Source organism: Terrapene carolina, unplaced genomic scaffold (assembly GCF_002925995.2).
Source record: "Terrapene carolina triunguis isolate 2854851 unplaced genomic scaffold, T_m_triunguis-2.0 Scaffold22, whole genome shotgun sequence".
NCBI lineage: Eukaryota > Metazoa > Chordata > Testudines > Emydidae > Terrapene > Terrapene triunguis.
The window spans coordinates 20507701-20528527 of record NW_020664373.1 but is presented as its reverse complement, the minus strand read 5'-3'; the positions used below and the strand labels follow the sequence as shown (position 1 = coordinate 20528527).

The following is a 20827-nucleotide window of genomic DNA, read 5'->3' as shown; positions in this document are numbered from 1 at the left end:
TCGAGGACAAACTTGTTTTTCAACCAATCAGAAATAAATTTACTTTTAAAAGTATAAGTTTTAATGCTGCATTATAATTTTAAGAATAAGCTGGTTTCTAAATTGGTTATTAGCTGATTACCACAGGTAAAGCATGTTGTTTAGGAATTTGATAAACAAAGGTGGGACATTAACATCGTAGCTGTTTGGCAAAACCCAAACCAGGTGCCATATTATGCCAAATCAGCATAAAATCTGATAGCACAATGCAGTCTGAAGGTTGTTCAAATCTGCATCCTATTTTATCCAAACTCTGAGAGTTTGTGGAAGAGGGAGGCAAAAGAAAAGGTTTTGGGTTTAGCCCATTTCTGTTTAGTACATTTAAAATAACATTGATTTTACTTCCATTAATTAATATAGTTAAACTGAAACCTTCCCCTCTCTCTTCACTTACCTATTTTGCCTAGCACAGGAGTAGACACCTGAGGGCTTGGGGGGCTTTAGTTCCCCTGTCAAGCTGTCCTGCTACAACAAATATAAATAGCAGTGTAGCTGTAGTACCACAAGTAGCGGCAGCAGAGGTACCGCTTAGAATTGTGGAGCACAAACCTGCCTGTAACCAGTGGGTATGTACTCAGCACAGCTAAGCCATGCCTTTGCTGCCACTGTCTATGCTGCTGTGGCTATACTGCTATTTATACTCACAGTAGCTCTCAGAGAACTAGTGTGGTATGTGTACGCAAGCAGGGGAATCACACCATTAGCTCATAGTGTAGATGTAGCCTAAATGGCCATGCCTTTTACAGCAAGTAGTTTAGTTTTGTGTTGATCTTTATTTTGATTGTGATTTTTCACATCCCGAGCTCGTAGCACAGATGTAGCCTCAGTTAAGTGAAATATTGGTTGAATAAGAGGTAAACCTTCTCTCTAGAAAGTCTTTTGACCTGTCTGCTGCCAATCCTGCCTGTAATCTTTCAGCATGTCAGCAAACTCTACAACCGAAGGGCCTCCCTCTGTTTCCCAGTTGAATAAAGTGTGGAAAGTTAAAACCAAGAACTTTTATGTAAATCCAGTGTTTCACTTTAGCAGGTATAGTTTATATTGCATACCAAAATGTCGACTCTTACATTGCCTCCCAATTTTAATAAATTCATAGATTTTTATGTCAGAAGGCACCACTGTGATTGTCTAGCCTGACCTCTGGCATAACACAGGCTGTAGAATTATCCTGTAGTAACTCCTGCTTCAAGTCCAATATCTGTGTCTGAACACACAGCGTATGTGTGTATCTTTTAGAAAAACACACAAGCATGAGTTAAAAATTTCCACTGACGAGAATCCACCACAGGCATACTCCACTGCCTGGCTTTTTAGTCTGAATTTGTCTAGCTTCAACTTTCAGCCATTGGTTCTCATTGTACCTTAAAATACTGCCTCTCGGTATTATAATAGCTTAAAAAGCAGATGCTTTACTTGAAAGAAGTACATATTGTATATCTTAGTTACTATGGGCCAGATCCTGAGTAGCATCAAAGCAGAGCTCGGTGCAAGTGAGAAGGCGTTGCGGGCGGGGAGAGGAAAACCAGCTTTGCAGCTCCCAAATCCTGGACCATTCTGTACTGGTTCTAGGTGTAAAGCAGGTCAACCCAGGGCTGTTCAGCATTATGCCATTATGTCCACAGCCCCTGAGCAGGCAGGGATTTACTGGGGCACTCGTACATCCCAGTCACATCCCATTTCCTATGTAAATTTCCCTGCATTTTCTAGCCTGGGAGATGGGATGGAGAAGGAGCCACTATGGTAGCTCTACATTACCTGAGGATTACCCTGAGGAAAAGAGGGGTGGTCGGGGGACTGCTCAAAGCCAGCTTTAGGGTTATTTTGAAAGTGGCTAGGGCACAGGGAAGACTTGCCTTGTATTTCAGTGGTGTGCATGCGCATACATATACACACGTATAGGAGTTAAATCAAACAGCTGGTTTTATTTCCCTTAAATACTGGATATACTGCAAGTATTTGCAAAATGCTTCTGGAGCATTAATATTCAGCAATTTGAGAGCTGGTGATGGCTCCACAAGTCAGTTGGCTACACTGAGCAGTGTGTTCTGCACTGGTAAAGCCACCTTGAGTTTACATCATTCCCAGCAGCACTACTACTAGAGGGCAGTTTGTTGGGGAGTTGTGATGTCAGAGCATCAGCTGGCCAGCACTGAGAGATGTGCAGTCATTCCTGCGAGCACTGATTTTGTAGTTATACTTCTGGGAGCAAATGTGTGAAAAATAAGGACGCCTCCCAGTGAAGGGGGAGGTCAGATCAGGGGTGAATTCATGCTTTTTAAATGGATCTTGCAGCACAATGAAAGCAAGTGAGGCCAAAAAAGGTCAGTCTAGTGATGGCAAGAGCACTTAAAAGAAAATAGGATCAGGAGGATTCTACTCCGTGGATTTATTTCACACATATTCACCACAAAATCGTTAACTTGGAGTTAAGGTGCTAGGCTGCACATCCCACCAGTGCACTTGTAGCAATCAAAGCAATAAGCCGTTAAATCTCTCAGCACCGCAGTTAAACTCCCCTCATGAGTTGCCCCTCTCAAGCTCAGCTATTTCTTTTCAATCATAATTCCACACTCATCCTGAACAGCGGTCAGGCAGACACTCTTCAACTCCAGCCATGTTTACTGGCTATTCGTTTGTGTGTTTTGGTAATTAACATGGGATGGGTGTGATCTGCATAAATTACTTTGCAAGTAGTTCTATGCAGGGGGCATATGAGGTCTGATTGTAGATTGCAAGTGGCTGGGTGCAAGATATGATGTTTTCTGTAATGTTTCAGAAAAGTTATTGGTGACCTGTGTCATTGGTGACCTAGTTATTGTTCAAAATTGGGCATGTTGGAAGTTACAGAGTTATAATTGTATCTATTATCAGCGGGTAGCCATGTTAGTCTATATCCACAAAAACAACAAGGAGTCCGGTGGCACTTTAAGGACTAACAGATTTATTTGGGCATAAGCTTTCGTGGGTAAAAACCCCACTTCTTCAGATGCATGGAGTGAAAATTACAGATGCAGGCATTCTACTGACATGAAGGGAAGGCAGTTACCTCACAAGTGGAGAACCAGTGTTGACAGGGCCAATTCAATCAGAGTGGATGTAGTCCACTCCCAATAATTGATGAGGAGGTGTCAATTCCAGGAGAGGGAAAGTTGCTTTTGTAGTGAGCCAGCCACCCCCAGTCCCTATTCAAGCCCAAATTAATGGTGTTAAGTTTGTAAATGAATTTTAGTTCTGCAGTTTCTCTTTGAACTCTGTTTCTGAAGTTTTTTTGTTCAACTATGGCTACTTTTAAATCTATTATAGAATGTCCAGGGAGATTGAAGTGTTCTCCTACTGGCTTTTGTATGTTACCATTCCTGATGTCCGATTTGTGTCCATTTATTCTTTTACGTAAAGACTGTCCGGTTTGGCCAATGTACATGGCAGAGGGGCATTGCTGGCACATGATGGCATATATCACATTAGTAGATGTGCAGGTGAATGAGTCCCTGATGGTCTGGCTGATGTGGCTGGGTCCTCTGACGGTGTCGCTAGAGTAGATATGGGGACAGAGTAGGCAACAAGGTTTGTTACAGGGATTGGTTCCTGGGTTAGTGTTTCTGTGGTGTGGTGTGTAGGCTGGAGATGGGGCTGCATGACATTGGGAGCTTGGTGCTTGAATGAAGCTGTGGATGGGGGAAAAGAGGGACTTAAGGAGAAATGTGGGGCATGGAAGGAGCTCTTCCACTTTCTGGTCTCTACCTCTAGGCACAAGACCCACTTTTTCTTCATTCTCCCCTCCCCCACAGCCCCACAGTCCTGCTTTCTTTTCCCCAGACCTCCCACACACACCTACTCGCTCTTTTTCTTTTCTGAGACCAGTGGCACAGTGTGTCTTTGTTGAGGCATCAGCATTTTAAAGACTTCCCTTGGCAGGGGATCAAGCCAGCAGTGCCAGCGGAGCTAACTCCAGTCCCCACTCTTCTCCCTGCACACAAGCTTTTTTCCCCAGGCCACCCACACATTCCTGCTAAATTCTTTTTACTTTGGCCCTCAATACTCTGCTCAACCCCACCTGGCTCCTCAAGCCAAGTTCTTTATCCCCCATGAACTCCTCCATAGCTCCACAGAGCCTTGTCTCTTTCCCAGAGCGTACCCCTTGGCTCCTGATGCCTAGTTAGTCTCCCTGGCTCCCCGTGGTATCGGTGAGGTTTGGAGCTGGTGAGGGATAAACACCAGGGAGGGAGAGGAGTTATTTAAGTTAAGCGCCAATATGGACACAAGAACAAGTAGATATAAACTGGCCATCAGCAAGTTTAGGTTTGAAATTAGACAAAAGTTTCTAACCAACAGAGGAGTGCAGTTCTGGAACAGCTTTCCAAGGGCAGCAGTGGGGGCAAAAAACCTAAGTGGCTTCAAGACTGAGCTTGATAAGTTTATGGAGGCAGTGGTATGATGAGACTGCCTACAATGGCATGTGGCCTAACTGCGACTGCTAGCAGCAAATATCTCCAGTGTCTGGTGATCGGACACTAGATGAGGAGGGCTCTGAGTTACTGCAGAGAATTCTTTCCCAGGTGTCTGGCTGGTGGGTCTTGCCCACATGCTCAGGGTCTAACTGATCACCATATTTGGGGTCAGGAAGGAATTTTCCCTTGGGTCAGATTGGCAGAGACCCTGGGAGGTTATCACCTTCCTCTGCGGCATGGGTCACTTGCAGGTTTAAACTGGTGTAAATGGTGGATTCTCTATAACTTGAATCGTTTAAATCATGTTGAAGACTCAGTAACTCAGCCTGAGGTTAGGGGTCTATTACAGCAGTGGGTGGGTGAGGTTCTGTGGGCTGCAATATAAAGGAGGTCAGAGTAGATGATCATGATGGTCCCCTCTGACCTTAAAATATATGAGTCAAAGGCTAAGGCTGGCAGCCTTAACAGAAGTAGCTGTCAAGATGGAGTTTGATAAATGTCAAAAGTGGCCCATGGCCATGTCCGAGATGTTACATGAATGCATGTGTGGATGAAGTTGGTAGTTTGTGAAGACTGCAGATGTTTAGCTAGAAGGACCCAAACAAATGTGTGAAAAACTGTATAATTTCTAAAAAGGAGCATTTTTAAATGTTTCCTCTGCAAAAGTTAGTGAATATTAAACTAAAAATTTCACATAGAAAATTCTATTGTCCTCTGAAGGATTATTGTGCTCAATTTGGAGTCGAAATGCAGTAACTGAAGTGTGAAGCACAGGAATTTCAGTCCTGCTTTAAGTGCAAATTTCAGCACAATCTCAACTATGGAGCTGCAACTCTCTCCCCTGTAATAATGGTGCTTTGTTGGCTCCTTTTGTTTTGATCTGTGATGCTGCCTTTTACAGAGAATGGGATTCATTGTCTGTTGTTGGAGGATCCATCTCTATTTGTAAGGATAGTTATTACTTCCTTTTGAGATAAAATAAATGAGAGGTAGGAGAGATGTCAGGCTGTTTTTAATGCCACTAACAGTTCAACCAGCCTGCCATCAATCCTGGTTTTTAATGCTGTAACTCATTGACATGCACCACTTGTGATTGCTGAAAAATAGAAGGTATGACAACTTTTAAACATACAGGTAGAACTTGTAATTTACAGCCTGATCCCTGTAGGATTGTCACATACAGTGTGTCGATGATGTGACTCAATGAAATAATACACAGCTATAACTGGCAATTACCTGTATCTCGTTTTGGAGATCACCAGGTTTTTTTTTCTTGCTTAGAAGTGCTAATTCCATCTTTGACTCCAAAATATCAGCAGTTTAGAGATGAACCCAGATTTTTATCAAGATAGGGAACCAATAGATATTTGGGTAAAAGCAAAAACATTTAGGCATGCATGTTTAAAAGGCATGTTTACATCTGTCTTGTATTTTGTGGTTTGTAGGATTCTCCTGATATAAAGAGCTAGGGCTTAAAGTTTAACTGGATATACCTAGCTATATTTTAAATTTTCAAATTATAAAGAACAGGTCACTTTTTTCCATTCTGTATTTAACAAATACACCTCTACCCCAATATAACGCTGTCCTCGGGAGCCAAAAAAGCTTACCGCGTTATAGGTCAAACCGTGTTATATCGAACTTGCTTTGATCCGCCGGAGTGCGCAGCCCCGCCCCCCGGAGCGCTGCTTTACCACATTATATCTGAATTCGTGTTATATCGGGTCGCGTGGTGTAGCTCCAGTGATCAGAACCAATTTTCTCAAACTATTTTTTTAAAGCCATCACATGCCAGTACTGTATATGGAAAATGGTTAATCATCATTAGGACTATTAGTTAACATTCAGAAGTAGATAAATAATGGTTAGAAATGTGTGCTTAAGATTTGGAAAGTAAATTTCATATTTAATTATCCTTTGGATAGAGTCCAGAGTTCCTGGGACAGTTCCTTGTTTCCTCACACTCTGTTATTTTAAATTTCAGGTTCTGAAAAATCTTTTCTTCATTACTTCTTGCCATTTCTGCCTTACAAAAATGGCAGTTAATAAACTGTAGAACTAAATACTTTCTTAGTCACTTTCCATTGCATAGAGATTTTGCTCTAATGTAAATTATTTGAAATTGACGAAAAACACCTTTTCAATTTACGGTTTTGGCATTAATAGCCTGAACAGACAACCATTAAAGTCATTATCAAACTCCCATGGATATTCAAAAATGACAGATCAGACCCTATTTCATTTGACTACTCTGTTGCCAGTCTTAAAGATGAGACTATGGACTGCATTGGATCTGGACACCAAGCTATTATTCTTCAATTTTAGAGGTTGAATATGTTACTTCAGCCTGTGCTGATCATGGGAATTTAGGATTTGACATAGTAAATCAAACTGGTTTTAGAATTTAGTTGGTGCATGGATTGTCTCTTTTGTGTATTTGTACAGCCCCCATCAAAATAGGTGTTCAGCCCCATAATACACACATAGTCAATTGTTTAGCAGTGCAAGCTGATGTTAGGGCCTGGCTGTGGGTAGCCTGTGTGCATGGGTCACTTATGAAGTTGTGATCAGGAGTTGAGTAACAGAGTTAGGGTCGAGCCAGGTTAGAGTCAGGTGCGGAGTTGCAGACAGGAGGCAAGTAGCAGACTCAGGGATGAGCTGGGGTTAGGAGCCAGAGTCTGGGGTTCACAGCAAGGCAAGATCTGGAGGGAAAGCAAGCAGGCAGTCTGCTCAGAATGCTCCCTGATGGCTTCCTCATTTATACCCCAGCATATGTCAGTCATTAGGCTGTCGGAAGGCCACCGCTCAGGCCCTGCTGGGCAATACTTCCTGCAGTGTCTGGCTTCACAGAGTCTCCCTTCAGGTGGCAAATTTTTTCTGTCCCCATGCTAGCGGCGGGAAGGGCTAGTTGTCCAAGTACATACCTAGCATCTTGACAGGACCATACTCAGGGCTATGCTACTATTTTTAGTGCACTAGCTCAGTCAGAGTTAGCACAGGTATGTCTACCCAAGCTGGAAATTACACCTCCAGTCACAGGCGATGACTTTGACTTTTATTTTTCCTGGTGGGTGCTCCACCCCGCTCCACCCTGAGGCCCTGCCCCCACTCTGCCTCTTCTCCCGAAGGCCACACCCTTAGTCCGCCTCTTCCTGCCCCAGCTCCACCCTCAATCCACCTCTTTGGCCTGCTCTGCCCCCTGCCCCGAGGCCCCACCCTCACTCTGCCTCTTCCGGCCCCACTCCACCCCTGCCATTCATCACTCTCCGCCCTCCTCTGTGCGCCTCCAGACAGCTGATCAGCAACCCCACTAAACAGCTGTGGCTGGTGGGTGCTGAACAACCCCTATTTTTTTTCTGTGGGTGCTTGAGCCTTAGAGCACCCACAGAGTCAATGCCCATACTGTACCTCCAGTTCCAAGTGTAGGTGTACACCCTGTGTCTGAAAATACTTTTTTAAAATCTAGATACAACATTTCACTCTTTGGGTATCTGTGAATTGAGCCACACAAAGCTAAGTACTGAATTATATAGAGGTGTAAAGTGCATGGAGGTAGAGAGAAGCAAAAGCCACCATCCCCAACCTGCAACCAGAGTTTAAATCTACAGTGCAGCATTCAGTGGAAGATTTGAGTCTCCAGGGCTGCCAGCCCTGCACCTTTCAAGGAGAGCCAAGCACATTTAAAGGAAGAAAGGAGACTTAAAAAAGAAATACAAATAATCTCTATTGGATGTTTTGCTCCTCAGCTCTTGTCTTTGTTACTATCGTCATTAAGGGAGGAATGACTTTGCAGTAGCAGTGGGCCGCAATTTAAGTTCAAGACCTGCTTAATGAGTGAAGCATGTTAAAAGTTAGAGGGAATTATGTTAAATACACATGGGCCACATCTATACTAGCACATTTTTTGTAAAACGTCTTACCATTGCACTACCACCAGTGCAGCTCCATAAGTGGTAGCAACAGTAGGAGCAGCTGGGGTTTTAAACACTATGTCCTCTAGACCTGCTCTGCTCTGCAAGATTAGATGATCTATGATGGTTAAAGAGTCTACATTAGCACCCTGACCATTCCTGCCACCCGTGGTTGTGAAATAATAGGAAATTTTAAGAAAAATGCTAATCTAGATAGCTCAGGTGTTTTGGGGGGACATTGATAGTACTGTATTCTGTGGTTCAAGAGGCATCATGCATCTAATGATCATTCCTGCTGGGTTGCTGCTTTTTAATATTCCCTTATATTTTCTTCTCTCAAAGATGTTGACTGCAATAGAGCTGTGCATAGCATATTGATAAATTTGATTCAACATGAATTAGAATTCTGATTATATGCTGGATTACCCCACCTGCAAATTAAGTTTTACATTATAAAAATGGTCAAATGCAACTCTCTGGCCAAAATCCTGAATTTCAGTTAGTTCTTCACTAACAGAAGTTGCTTATTTCCCCTATTTTTCACTGCAATAATAACTTTTGGTGGTGAAAAAAGTCTTCCATTAAAAAACTTAAGGTGACAATGAACAATATTTCAATGAAAAAATGTTTTCCTCCTATTTCATTTAATTTAATTTTCACGCATCTCTACAATGCAGTATACAGTGTTATTTAAAAGCAGTTGTTTGTTGTTGGTGGAATGATCTCATGTATTTCATAGCAGCATTATTCATAGTTTAATATGTTTTAATCTTTGATGATATTTCTCCAATGTTGAGTATGTCACAGCTATCCATGATGTTTTCTTAACTCTTAGATGAGTATAAGCTTCATACAGAGAGTCATTATTTATTAACTACTTCTGTGCTGCCTACAGTACCAGATTTCTGAGGCAAACATTTCCCTGCTGCTGCCCCGTGTATCTAGTATGTCCTTATTGAAGCACCACTGGAAGATTCAGACTTAAAGATTCAAACATTTCTGCTGCAGCACAGCTAAACAGTGTGGCAGAATTGTCATGAGCTATAAATTGTGCTCAGTTAAAACATATTCTTTATGTTCTGAAATGCCTGGTGTGTAAAGCAATGAGGCTATTCTCTCTATGTCAGAACTCATTCTGTTATGTTTGGCTCTATAAGGCTTGAAATGTTTATCTAAGATTTATTTTTCTTATAGTCTGTTTTATTCTCTCTGTACAAAAGCCAAAATTTGTTCAATGTGATAGAAACCAGTTTTAGAGATTTTTCTTTTTCAAAGTTTGAGTGCAACCAACATTGATTATGAGACGTGTCAGCAATATACAAACCTAGTAAAGCGGAACAATAGCTACAGTATCAGTCTACCTGATGCAATATCCTTTTCAAGTACATGCAAGTGTTTTGTTGCTGCTTTACCAAACAGTAACATCCAAGAAAATGAGCCTTGGATCGATTTTATGCTTTGAAGTGATCTCTGGAAACTTCTGAATGACTTCACAGTATGCTGTTCACCATTTGTAATGATGCTAAGGAACATGTTATCTATTTAGTAGCTGTATAATGTTTCTCACCAGTAATACCCGGCAAACATTACGTTTCAAGTTGGTCATAAAGATTTCAGCAGTTATTGCAGACCTGGGAGGCCTAATTTATAATTCCTGTGGAGTGAGTCTCTGTTGTGCTGCCCCTCTTCACATGTTCAGATCTTTATGGCTAATCAGCCCATCTTCCAAAGTTTGAAAAGCAATCTTAAAGCATTTTACTCTATTTGTGAACGCAGACAGCATTGCAATGCAGACAGAGAAGCAGTGTGTAATTTAACTATTGAAGAATCCAAATTGGAATTTAACTGCTTAGCTCACTTCAATTCCTGAGAACCCACCCACATATGCAGGCTTAAATCAGGCTCCAAGCTAGTTGAGCTAGACCCCATGGTGTGCAATTTTTATGCAAGTTAGGTTTTGATTGATGTTTTTCTCCTTCTAACTTTTAAATCTTTCAGCCAATATATTCTGACATCAGTTTCTCAATTATACAGTGAGCCATTATGCCTCTATGCTACATAACATCAGTGTTCCACACTGTAATTTACTGTAATAACAAATATGCATAAGATAGAAATAGGCCCTCTGTAAATGGGTAAAACAAATATTTTACATGTATACACTACTTTCATTGAGAAAGATCCTAAAGAACTTCCCAAATTACACATACCCACACACACTCTCAGATAAGCAGCTCTTTCTAGGGTGAAGATGGCAGTCAGCCAGCCAGCATATAGCATGCTTTAACTGACTGGGGACTGCTGTAACTTACCTCGTCCTTAGGAAAAGTACTAGGGGATCTTTAATGTCTGTGTAGAACAACCATATCTTGTTTATTATGATATCTTAATAAAATACATCTGAAAGTAAATACAGTGGTACTCAATTTATCTATTTTGAAAGACTCAAAGGGTAAGTCAGTTCTACACATATGTGAACTTGTGATTATAGGTATTTCCAAACTTGAGGATTAGATCACTAAGCCAGGGATCGGCAACCTTTGGCACACGGCCCGTCAGGGTAAGCACCCTAGTGGGCCGGGCCGGTTTGTTTACCTGCCGCATCCGCAGGTTAGGCCGATCGCGGCTCCCACTAGCTGTGGTTCAGTCCCAGGCCAATGGGGGCTGTGGGAAGCAGTGCAGGCTGAGAGATGTGCTGGCCGCTGCTTCCCGCCACCCCCATTGGCCTGGAGCGGCAAACCGTGGCCAGTGGGAGACACGATCGGCCGAACCTGCGGACGCGACAGGTAAACAAACCGGCCCGGCCCGCCAGAGTGCCTACCCTGACGGGCCGCGTGCCAAAGGTTGCCAATCCCTGCACTAAGCCATCACTATCTGCCTTCATAAGGAATGACAAATACAATACTTCAACAAAAGATTAAACCATTAGTAAAAGAAGTGTTATATGTTGTGGGGGGAGGAGTAAACAGATTCTAAGATGTGTATTTGGTTAAAAATAAAAATAACAATAATGCTCAATAGAACAACAGAAGTCAGCAAAGTCAAGGTATCATAGGTAGAGGCCCTGCCTGAAGTCATTCTCCCAGGCTTAATTTAGGCACATGATTAAATACCTCACTAAATTGGGGGTAGAGTGACCAATTTGTAAATATTGCAGGTTTTGTTATGGTTATGAACACCTGTGTGAGCTCAGATCCAAACCTCACAAAGCTGTAATTCACTCATATGAAACCTCTAACAAACAGCAATCAGCAGGTCACAGAGTAGATTGAAGCATGGCACAGTGTGGTTGCCATCAAAAAATTACAGTTTCACTCCCCTCCCCCGTGTTATCTGAGATGCTGACGATTTTCTCTATACTTACATTGAAAACACATGTGTGATAACGGTGAGTGAATGTTAACATTTTAATAATGACCATTGGAAGTAGTTTTTGATAGGACTGATTTTAGCCAAGATGATCTCTTTGAATATTTTGGTGGATAGGTGCAATAAACGACCATTTACCTTTGATAGTTTTAAATGTATTGTATACATGATTCCCATAATGATATAGCTAAATTAAATATTTATTAGATTATTTTTTAATTTCATCAATGAACACAGCTAAAATGACACCCGCATTCTATTTAAGTTTCTGGTCAGACCCTTGCATAGAGTAAAATACTGTTGAACTGTGGAGCACACAGATCCAGCATGCTGCTGCTTCATTTTGCTTTGTGAAAAGACAAATACCAACTTATGTGAACATGGTCTGTGAAACGTAGCCTAAGTTCAATGATAGCGCACACAGTAAGTTTAATATGTTAGCACATCAAAGGGAGAAAAATAAAACTCTGACAATAAATAACCATTAAATGATTATTAATGCATAGCAATGCTAATGGAGTGCAAGGAGATTTAAATCCATTTTTTAAAAAGACACTTTTTGCTACGCTATTTTATTTCAATAGTCAACATTGCAGGTGGCTGGTTCATATAGCAATGGATTCTTACATTATGCAAAACTAAAACAATAAGGCACTTTTGAATTACACTTTGCAAATAGGGAAACATCTGTTTCTTGAGTATAACACACAGGGAAGCTATGGTGTCGTACAAAAACATTTTCCAGAAAGGTTTCAGAGTGGTAGCTGTATTTACTGTATTTTCCACTGCATGCATCTGATGAAGTGGGCTTTAACCCACGAAAGCTTATGCTCAAATAAATTTGTTAGTCTCTAAGGTGCCACAAGTACTCATTCTTTTTGTTTTCCAGAAAGTCTTCTTTGATAGACTACTACACTGGTGTTACCAGGAATTAAAGATATATGTCTATTACTTACACTGGCTTTGTAATGGATGACAAACCTCTACTGGTACCAGGAGATAAGAAACAGCTGTTCTCAGCTGTTGGATTTGTGCCAGAAATGAGATGATTATTCTCAGAGCACAGTTGTAAAAGGTACCACATATTTTGTCAACTCAAATTTATGCAAGACTAGAATCATCCAGGACAGCAGAAACTGTATTACAGACAACCTCACAACAGTCTCTTGAAGGAACACTAAATCCAATTATGCAGAACATCACAGAATTGTTTATTTCTAAAGCATTTAGTTCCATTGAAAGCAGACTATTTGTGCTCAGTTTTTTAAATGGATCAAGAACACTTTTGTGTATAAGATTCTGGGATAATAAGTTATGCCTGGAAAGCTGTTGCCCAGATGAATTCAGGAGTGAAGGAGAAATACACCTTCTAGAATAATTACAGCAACCAATCCTATCCTTTAGATATTCAGTAAATACATAACATTTCCTTTGATTTTAAGATAGGAACTGTAGCTGAGGTGGTCTCACTCTGAAAGCTAAGGTTTGGTTGGGTTTTTGGGGGGAAATGGGCTTTTTGCCCTCTAATGCAGTTTGGGGAGTTGAATGGGTAGGGCTTTTTAATTATAAATACATATTACTCCATACAAAGTAGAGCACATCCTCAAATTAATGTAGGGTTTTTTGGTGGGGGGACAAGGAGGAGGAGGTGGTGGTTCTGTTGTTTTTTACTCTTCAGAATACCTAGTTCCATAATCCAAATGTTTTTTTAAACCAGTTTGTATGCTATCCTCTAGCCTTACATAGCTAGGAAGATTAAGCTACATGAACAACTGAAATTGTCGGATATAGATACATGGGGAAGGTGGATGGCATTCTTCCTAGTTCTTAAATTTCAGATAACACATAGCATTGCCTGGTATATTGTCTTTGGAGGTTTTCTGCATCCAAGTATATAGTTGAATGAGTTTATCATGACAGAAGTTAAGATGTAGATATTATTGGGAATGTGGGAAGATGGTGAATGTTAGCTGTGTTAGTTTTTGTTGTTTTTTAGTTAGTTAGTTAGTTATATAACCATATTTCCCTAGGAGCCCTAGTTATAGAGCAGGACTCATTGTGCTAGGCACTGTACAAATACTGAACAAAAAGACTGTCCGTGTCCCCAAAGAGTTTACAATCTAAGTAATATATTACAATGCTTAACTCTGTGTATTTAGATGTATAAAATATATGCCAAATCTTTATTCTGTCCCTTTGCATATATGTATTATGATATAGTTTTCAAATATATGACCTGATGCAAGTGCTAGAGGAATTAACTAGGGGCAGAGCTCTTCTTGACCTGCTGCTCACAAACAGGGAAGAATTAGTAGGGGAAGCAAAAGTGGATGGGAACCTGGGAGGCAGTGACCATGAGAGGGTTGAGTTCAGAATCCTGACACAAGGAAGAAAGGAGAGCAGCAGAATACAGACCCTGAACTTCAGAAAAGCAGACTTTGACTCCCTCAGGGAATTGATGGTCAGAATCCCCTTGGAGAATAACATGAGGGGGAAAGGAGTCCAGGAGAGCTGGCTGTATTTTAAACAATCCTTATTGAGGTTGCAGGAACAAACCATCCCGAGGTGTAGAAAGAATAGTAAATATGGCAGGTGACCAGCTTGGCTTAACAGTGAAATCCTTGCTAATCTTAAACACAAAAAAGAAGCTTACAAGAAGTGGAAGATTGGACATATGACCAGGGAGTATAAAAATATTGCTCAGGAATGCAGAAAAGGACCTCGGGGTTACAGTGGACGAGAAGCTGGATATGAGTCAACAGTGTGCCCTTGTTGACAAGAAGGCTAATGGCATTTTGGGCTGCATTAGTAAGAGCATTGCCAGCAGATCGAGGGACGTAATCATTGTCCTCTATTTGGCATTGTGAGGCCTCATCTAGAGTACTGTGTCCAGTTTTGGGCCCCACATGTGGAAAAATTGGAAAGAGTCCAGCGGAGGGCAATAAAAATGATTAGGTGGCTGGAGCGCACTTATGAGGAGAGGCTGAGGGAACTGGGATTGTTTAGTCTGCAGAAGAGAAGAATGAGGGGGGATTTGATAGCTGCTTTCAACTACCTGAAAGGGGGTTCCAAAGAGGATGGATCTAGACTGTTCTCAGTGGTAGCAGATGACAGAACAAGGGTGCTTTTCTGTCACCCTCCAGTCCATCTACAATGTCGCTGCCAGACTCCTCTTCCTTGCCAATCCTGCTCCATCATCACCTTCTTTGAGTCCCTTTACTGGCTTCTCATTTTCATCCAAAAGTATCTTAAACTCTTTGTGTTTGCTCCAGCCCATATCTTATTTTGGTTGCATGTTACTCTCCTTTTTAGACTCTCATAAGTGCCTCCATGTATCTCCCATGCTGCCCTTACAGCTGATTTTTTTCTTCCTGATATTGTTTGCCATGCAACTTCCCTGACCTCTTCAAATCCCTCCTCAAAATGTATTTATTTATTAGCAGTCCCACAAACAATGATCCGCTAGTTCCCTATGAACTATTTAAAAATGTGTTTCACATGTTCTCTCCAACTCCTTTGCTCATGTTATCTTTTTACTTGAATTTCTGAGGTGCAATGAGATGTATTTAAAGTAGGTGGTGTATTTTCTTTATTCAGCTGATGGACTTTTGTGCATAGGTGAAGTGTGGATACATTTGTTCCTTTATTCATACGGATTGTGATTTGATTTTGTTTTAATATCTGTTAAAACCCAGACCCTGGGATAGGCATTTTTTAAGTAGATAAAATCTAAATGACTATATATAGAATAGCGAGCCAAGGCGGGTGAGGTAATATCTTTTACTAGACCAACTTCTGTTGGTGACACAGACAAGCTTTTGAGCTACAGAGAGCTTTTCTTCAGGTCTGAGAAAGGTACATAGGGTATGTCTACACACAATTAAAAACCCACAGCTGGCCCATGCCAGCTGACTCAGGCTCATGGGGCTCGGGCTAAGGGGTATTTAACTGCGGTGTAGATGTTTGGGCTTGGGGCAGCCTGGGCTCTAGTACCCTGTGAGGTGGGAGAATTTCCAGAGCTCAGGCTGCAGCCCAACCTGGAACATCTACATTGCAATTAATGGTCCCTTAACCTGAGCCCCGTGAACCCAGGTCAGCTAGTATGGGCCAGCTGCAGGTGTCTAATTGCAGGGTAGGCATACCCTCAGAGTGTCAGGGCTAAATACAAGCTAGAACAGATGGTTTAGCGTAAATAGTTAACACGTATTGTAAGAGACGAGTCAAAGTGAAGTGGCCTGGTCACACCTCTGCAGTCATAGCACTGAAAGGGGGAAGGGGGAGTAGGAAGGGTTAGTGGGTTACAGATTATTGTAATAAGCCTTAGATACAGTGTCTTTATTAAAACTGTGATTTTTAGAGTCTAGCGAAGTTATGAATTTTAGCTCCCAGACTTATCTCTAGAAGGTGTTGGGCTGGTTTCCTTTGAGGATGAGGACTGAAGTGTCAGATATAGAGAGATCGCTTTGTGAAAAGTGTTCACCTGCAGGTGATACGGTGTTTTTGTCTTTTATCATTTTTCTGTGTGCGTTCATTTGGGACATTGTGATTGTCTGTTTTCACCCATAGTTGTTGTTGGAGCATTTAGTGCACTGGATGAGGTACACCACATGTTGTGATAGGCATGTATAGGACCCATGGATCTTGAAAGGTGTGTTGTGAGGGTATTGATCTTCATAGCAGTGGAGATATGTCTGCAGGTTTTGCATCTATTATTATGGCAGGGTCTGGTACAACTTTGAGCTGGTGGATCCTGGTTTGAGGGGAGCTTGCTTCTGATGGTGAACTTGAAAAGATTGTAAACTCTAAGTATTAAAGAAGAGCTTTCAGAATATGGCTCAGACCATCAGCAAGCAAGAATTTCCATCATTTGAAAATATGTCCTACCCATATTCTTTTTTCATAGAAAACATTATTTACAACATATTTTCACTATACTGTAAGTTGATGTTGGTACTTAATGCTGTGAGAGTCTAGACTGAGAAAACTGCTATTATGTAGTGCCATTTTCTGATGGGTTTAACACTTTTTGATGTGATCATGCCGACATCTTCTGCACTGCTTGCCATTTTTGAAAGACAATAAGACACATGAACATTTAATAATGTAGGAAATAAAAATGAAATAGGTCTCTATTTAAAACAAATAAACAGGAGAACATCATCATACTGGGCTGCTAAATGTCTTTACTTGACATAAAATGTAAACCAGGGTGTAATTTTGTTCCTAGAATGATGAGAACAGTTGATCAAATAAGAGGTGAAATTGAAGAAAAAACAACAGAAAGCATTACCAAGAGGTGCCCCGTAAAAGAACTTGCCAGAAAGACAGATAGGCTGCTTGTTGAGTTCCTTATCTCTTCTTTAAGTTTAGTAGTCAAAGAGGTTTTTGCATTTATCTTTGCAGCTGAATGAGTTCAATTTCACTCAGATTAGGACAGAAATTTCAGAACAGCAGGTTAATCCTTCCTGCCTTCATGGGTAACTGAGCAAACAGACCCATATCAGCGTGGCCAAGTGTAAAATTGTAATTCCAGAGATTAATGTTGTCTTTTCTGTTTGCTTTGAACTTGACCTCCATGTCTCTCTTCTTTTATTTATATATTTATTTATTTATATTTGTTAACAGCTTCTGTCCAGGGTCCCTGGGAGAGGGCAATCTCACCAAACAAAGTGCCCTACTATATCAAGTAAGTATAAATAATATTGATGATGGCTATTTAGTAGTCTCATATATGTATGATAGTTAATTATTTCTTTAATTTGTCCCGATACAATTCTTGTGTTGTTTCAGTGGGAAGGACAAAAGTAGTGAGATATGCAATAAAATATCATGCAAACATGCTGGTATTCTGAGGAGCTTCCTTAAAAAAAAAAAAACAGAAGATAGTTTTTGAGTTGTGATAAAGCAGAGTGCCTTTCATGTCATTGCAGCAGTCACCTGAAAACTCTAGTAAAACTGTGGACCACATGGTTCATACTTGATTCCTTTTTATCTGTTCCTTTCTCCATCAACAGTGAGAAAGGGAGGTTTTGCACTACCACAAGCCAGTCAGAATGTTGGTGAATGATTTGATGTTGAAAGCAGCCACGTATGGTGCAATTGAGAAATCTGCAGCTTTAGCATCATTGTCCTTTTTCTTTAACTGATCTTTTTAAAACTATCAATTGTCCGTTGTCCTGTGAGCACCTTTAGCAACATTGTTTGGCAGAATCTGTTGTTGAAGGACAACAAGGGAGAAATTAATATTAAAAATAGGCACAGAATAACAAACTAAGAGGAAACTTTAAAAACCCAGGAGGAGCTCACTTTTTCGTGCCTTGGGTTATCCCACTACACAACAAAAATAAGGGTGAATAAATTACTCCTAGTGCTCTAGTTTTTCCATGTTGCTAACATGAGCTGTGAGCTGTTTCTTCACTACAGCCTGGAAAAATAAATGCTGCAGTACATAGGATGAAGTTGCTGTGTTAACAGAGCCTGCAGTGCAAATGACTAAAACTTAAGTGTCTGTATTTGGGTTACAGTGATCCATGTTACACTGCACCATCTGTTACAATAATGAATGCCCTCTACAAAAGACAGAACCTAAATTCTTCAGTATGGCCACCTGATTGCTATGGCACTCCAGTCCTGAATTTTGTAGCAAAATATAATTTCTGTGGCAGCTTCAAAATTGAGGTTTTATTGAATTAAATGTAAAAATGAATAACAGTCAGAACTAGAGTATTCCCTAGTATTATTTATTTTTATATTAATTTAGTTTGCTGCTGCCCCAAATTTTAAATTTGCTGCAGACATTTATATTGGCAACGAATAATTAAATTGAATGGGGAAAGCTAGAAGTTTTGACACATGAGTCGGGGTGTTTTGGCATCAACTGCGAGAGGGAGTTTGGGGTTTTGGCACCCCTGTCACAGCTGAGGCACTGAGGAAAGGGATACATCTCCTTTTCACTCACCCTTGAGGTGACTTGACATTTTGGTTGGAGAAGCTTTAATTCTTAATATCTCACCACAGCAATTCTTCATGGCAACCAAGAGCCCACTGCACCTCTCAATCATTATATCTGTCACTACTTCCAACAGCAGTAGATGTACACACGAGCTGAATGTTAATGCTAAAATGATCAACAGCAAAATAAACATTTTATTTTGTCCTTCTTAGTTTTCAGAGTCAGTGCCCCATTACAGCTATTGTTTCAGGCTGTTCGCAGACCCAGGAAAAACATACTTCATATGTTTCCATTTGGTTCACTCAGGGAAGGTTATCTTCACAACCATAAGGGCTGGTAACATAACTTCTATAATGAAAGCTTACATTCTGTAGCATGTTGTACAGGAGCACCCTGTAGCTGACCTAGCAATCGGATATCTGAGGTATTTGTTAATCCTAGTGACTTCCCTGTTCCATCTGCTCCCTGCTCCAGCTTTAAGACTACCCCCAGTGATTTAAATGTTTCTCTTTCCATTTCTCCTTTATTCCCCTCATTTAGCATTTCATATTTGCCATAGCAAAGCTTCCTGTTATTCTTAGCCTTTTCAACCTTTAAACAATGCTTATTTAGCCATCCATTTTTTTTCATCCGTTGAATTATTACTTTCTTGCTTATCTTTAATTGTTACAAGAGTTGCCATAAAGGTGTAACAGAAGGGTAAGTATCATGCCTGGCCCTTTTCTTAATGTTTATGTAATTTTTCTTTCCACCTTCAACATAGAGTACTCAGGCCACACATGAGAGCATCCTTTGCTAACTGAATTTCCTGCATACGTTACTGGTTTTGTGTTTTATCAATTTCCTTCTTGATATTTAGCTGTTTTAATTCATCAATTTCACATTTGAAATGTCACAGCATTTGATGAGTCCATAAATCAGGCAACACTTAATACTAAATCCTCAGCGGTAACATTCCAGACTTCTTAGTGTTAGGTCACTCCAAGCCCTTTGAAATTGATAGTTAAAACTTCATTTTTATACAGTTGATTAGTCTGTACCAACCAGCCACCACTAAAGTTCCTGAAGTACTGTACATTTTTTAATATTTTGTCTCCCTTGGGCCTTATTCCTGCCAGCGTCTCTTTTACCTTATTTCAGTACAGCTTTCATTGCTACTGAAAATATAATCACCAACAATGTACAACCTGTTACAACTGCTTTTCCTACTCTATGCCATTTTGTAGTTTCTTGGCCTACTGTCAACCTCATGAAAATTGCAATATAATGGCCTTTTACCAGCTGCTGCATTCTGTTAGGATTTCTTTCACCTTTTTATGTGGTTAGTCCCATATGGATAGGCCAAACTGAGCCAACAGTTAACACTCACCTTGCTTGCTTCCGTAATGAGTTGAGAAATCATATTTCTGTATGCCAGGCTACCAAAGGTGCCTTGGATTCTAAAGTAGCAAACGGATTTTTCTCACTGCCTACTGAATACCTGGCTGTATGATGGGCTATCAAGGAAAAAAAATTACATCTGCACGTTGCTATGTGAAATCTTTCTAAACTACACTTCATCTAACCCGCTTTTTTTCCATCATCAGCCTTTTTCTCATTATGCTGATGACCTTCCTGTTCTTCATGTCAACCAAAAAAGTTACTATGAAACCCTTAAGTACTCCAGAGATCACATCTTATTTTATACTGTATAATTTACAAGTAATCCCATTTTTCCTATGGTTAATACAGGCTTTAAAGGTTTACATTAGTTCAGAGGTGGGGAAAAGAAACATGTAAGAAGACTGTTGTTTTGCCAGGCCTCTTGTCTAAGTCCCTGACCCTGCAATTGATCCGCTTGGGCAGATCAATGAGCCCTGATGGCAAAATCAAAAAGGCTTAGTGTACGTGCCAGGCCTTCCTGCATGGAGGCAGCTGTGGGATTGAAGGCTGCCACTAATAGGAAGCACCATTTCCAGAAAAAATGGGTTCATATAATATACCAGAAAAGTCTGGTGAGTGAGAGAGGCCTCAGACAGTTAAGACACAGTGACACTTTAAAAATGTTTTAGGTTTTTATTTAAATCTCTTACTTTAGCTTTTACTAAGCAAAAAAGTGATTACCAAAC

At 40.6% G+C, this 20827-nt stretch overlaps 1 protein-coding gene across 1 annotated transcript in view; it reads left to right on the top strand.

The window, feature by feature from the left end:
• LOC112125929 (dystrophin-like) overlaps positions 1 to 20827 on the top strand; it is a 1989526-nt gene that overhangs the window by 1820190 nt on the left and 148509 nt on the right. The window contains exon 62 of the mRNA XM_026648920.1: positions 17393 to 17453. Within this exon, the coding sequence (XP_026504705.1) occupies positions 17393 to 17453 (61 nt within the window). The remainder of the gene's footprint in view (positions 1 to 17392; positions 17454 to 20827) is intronic.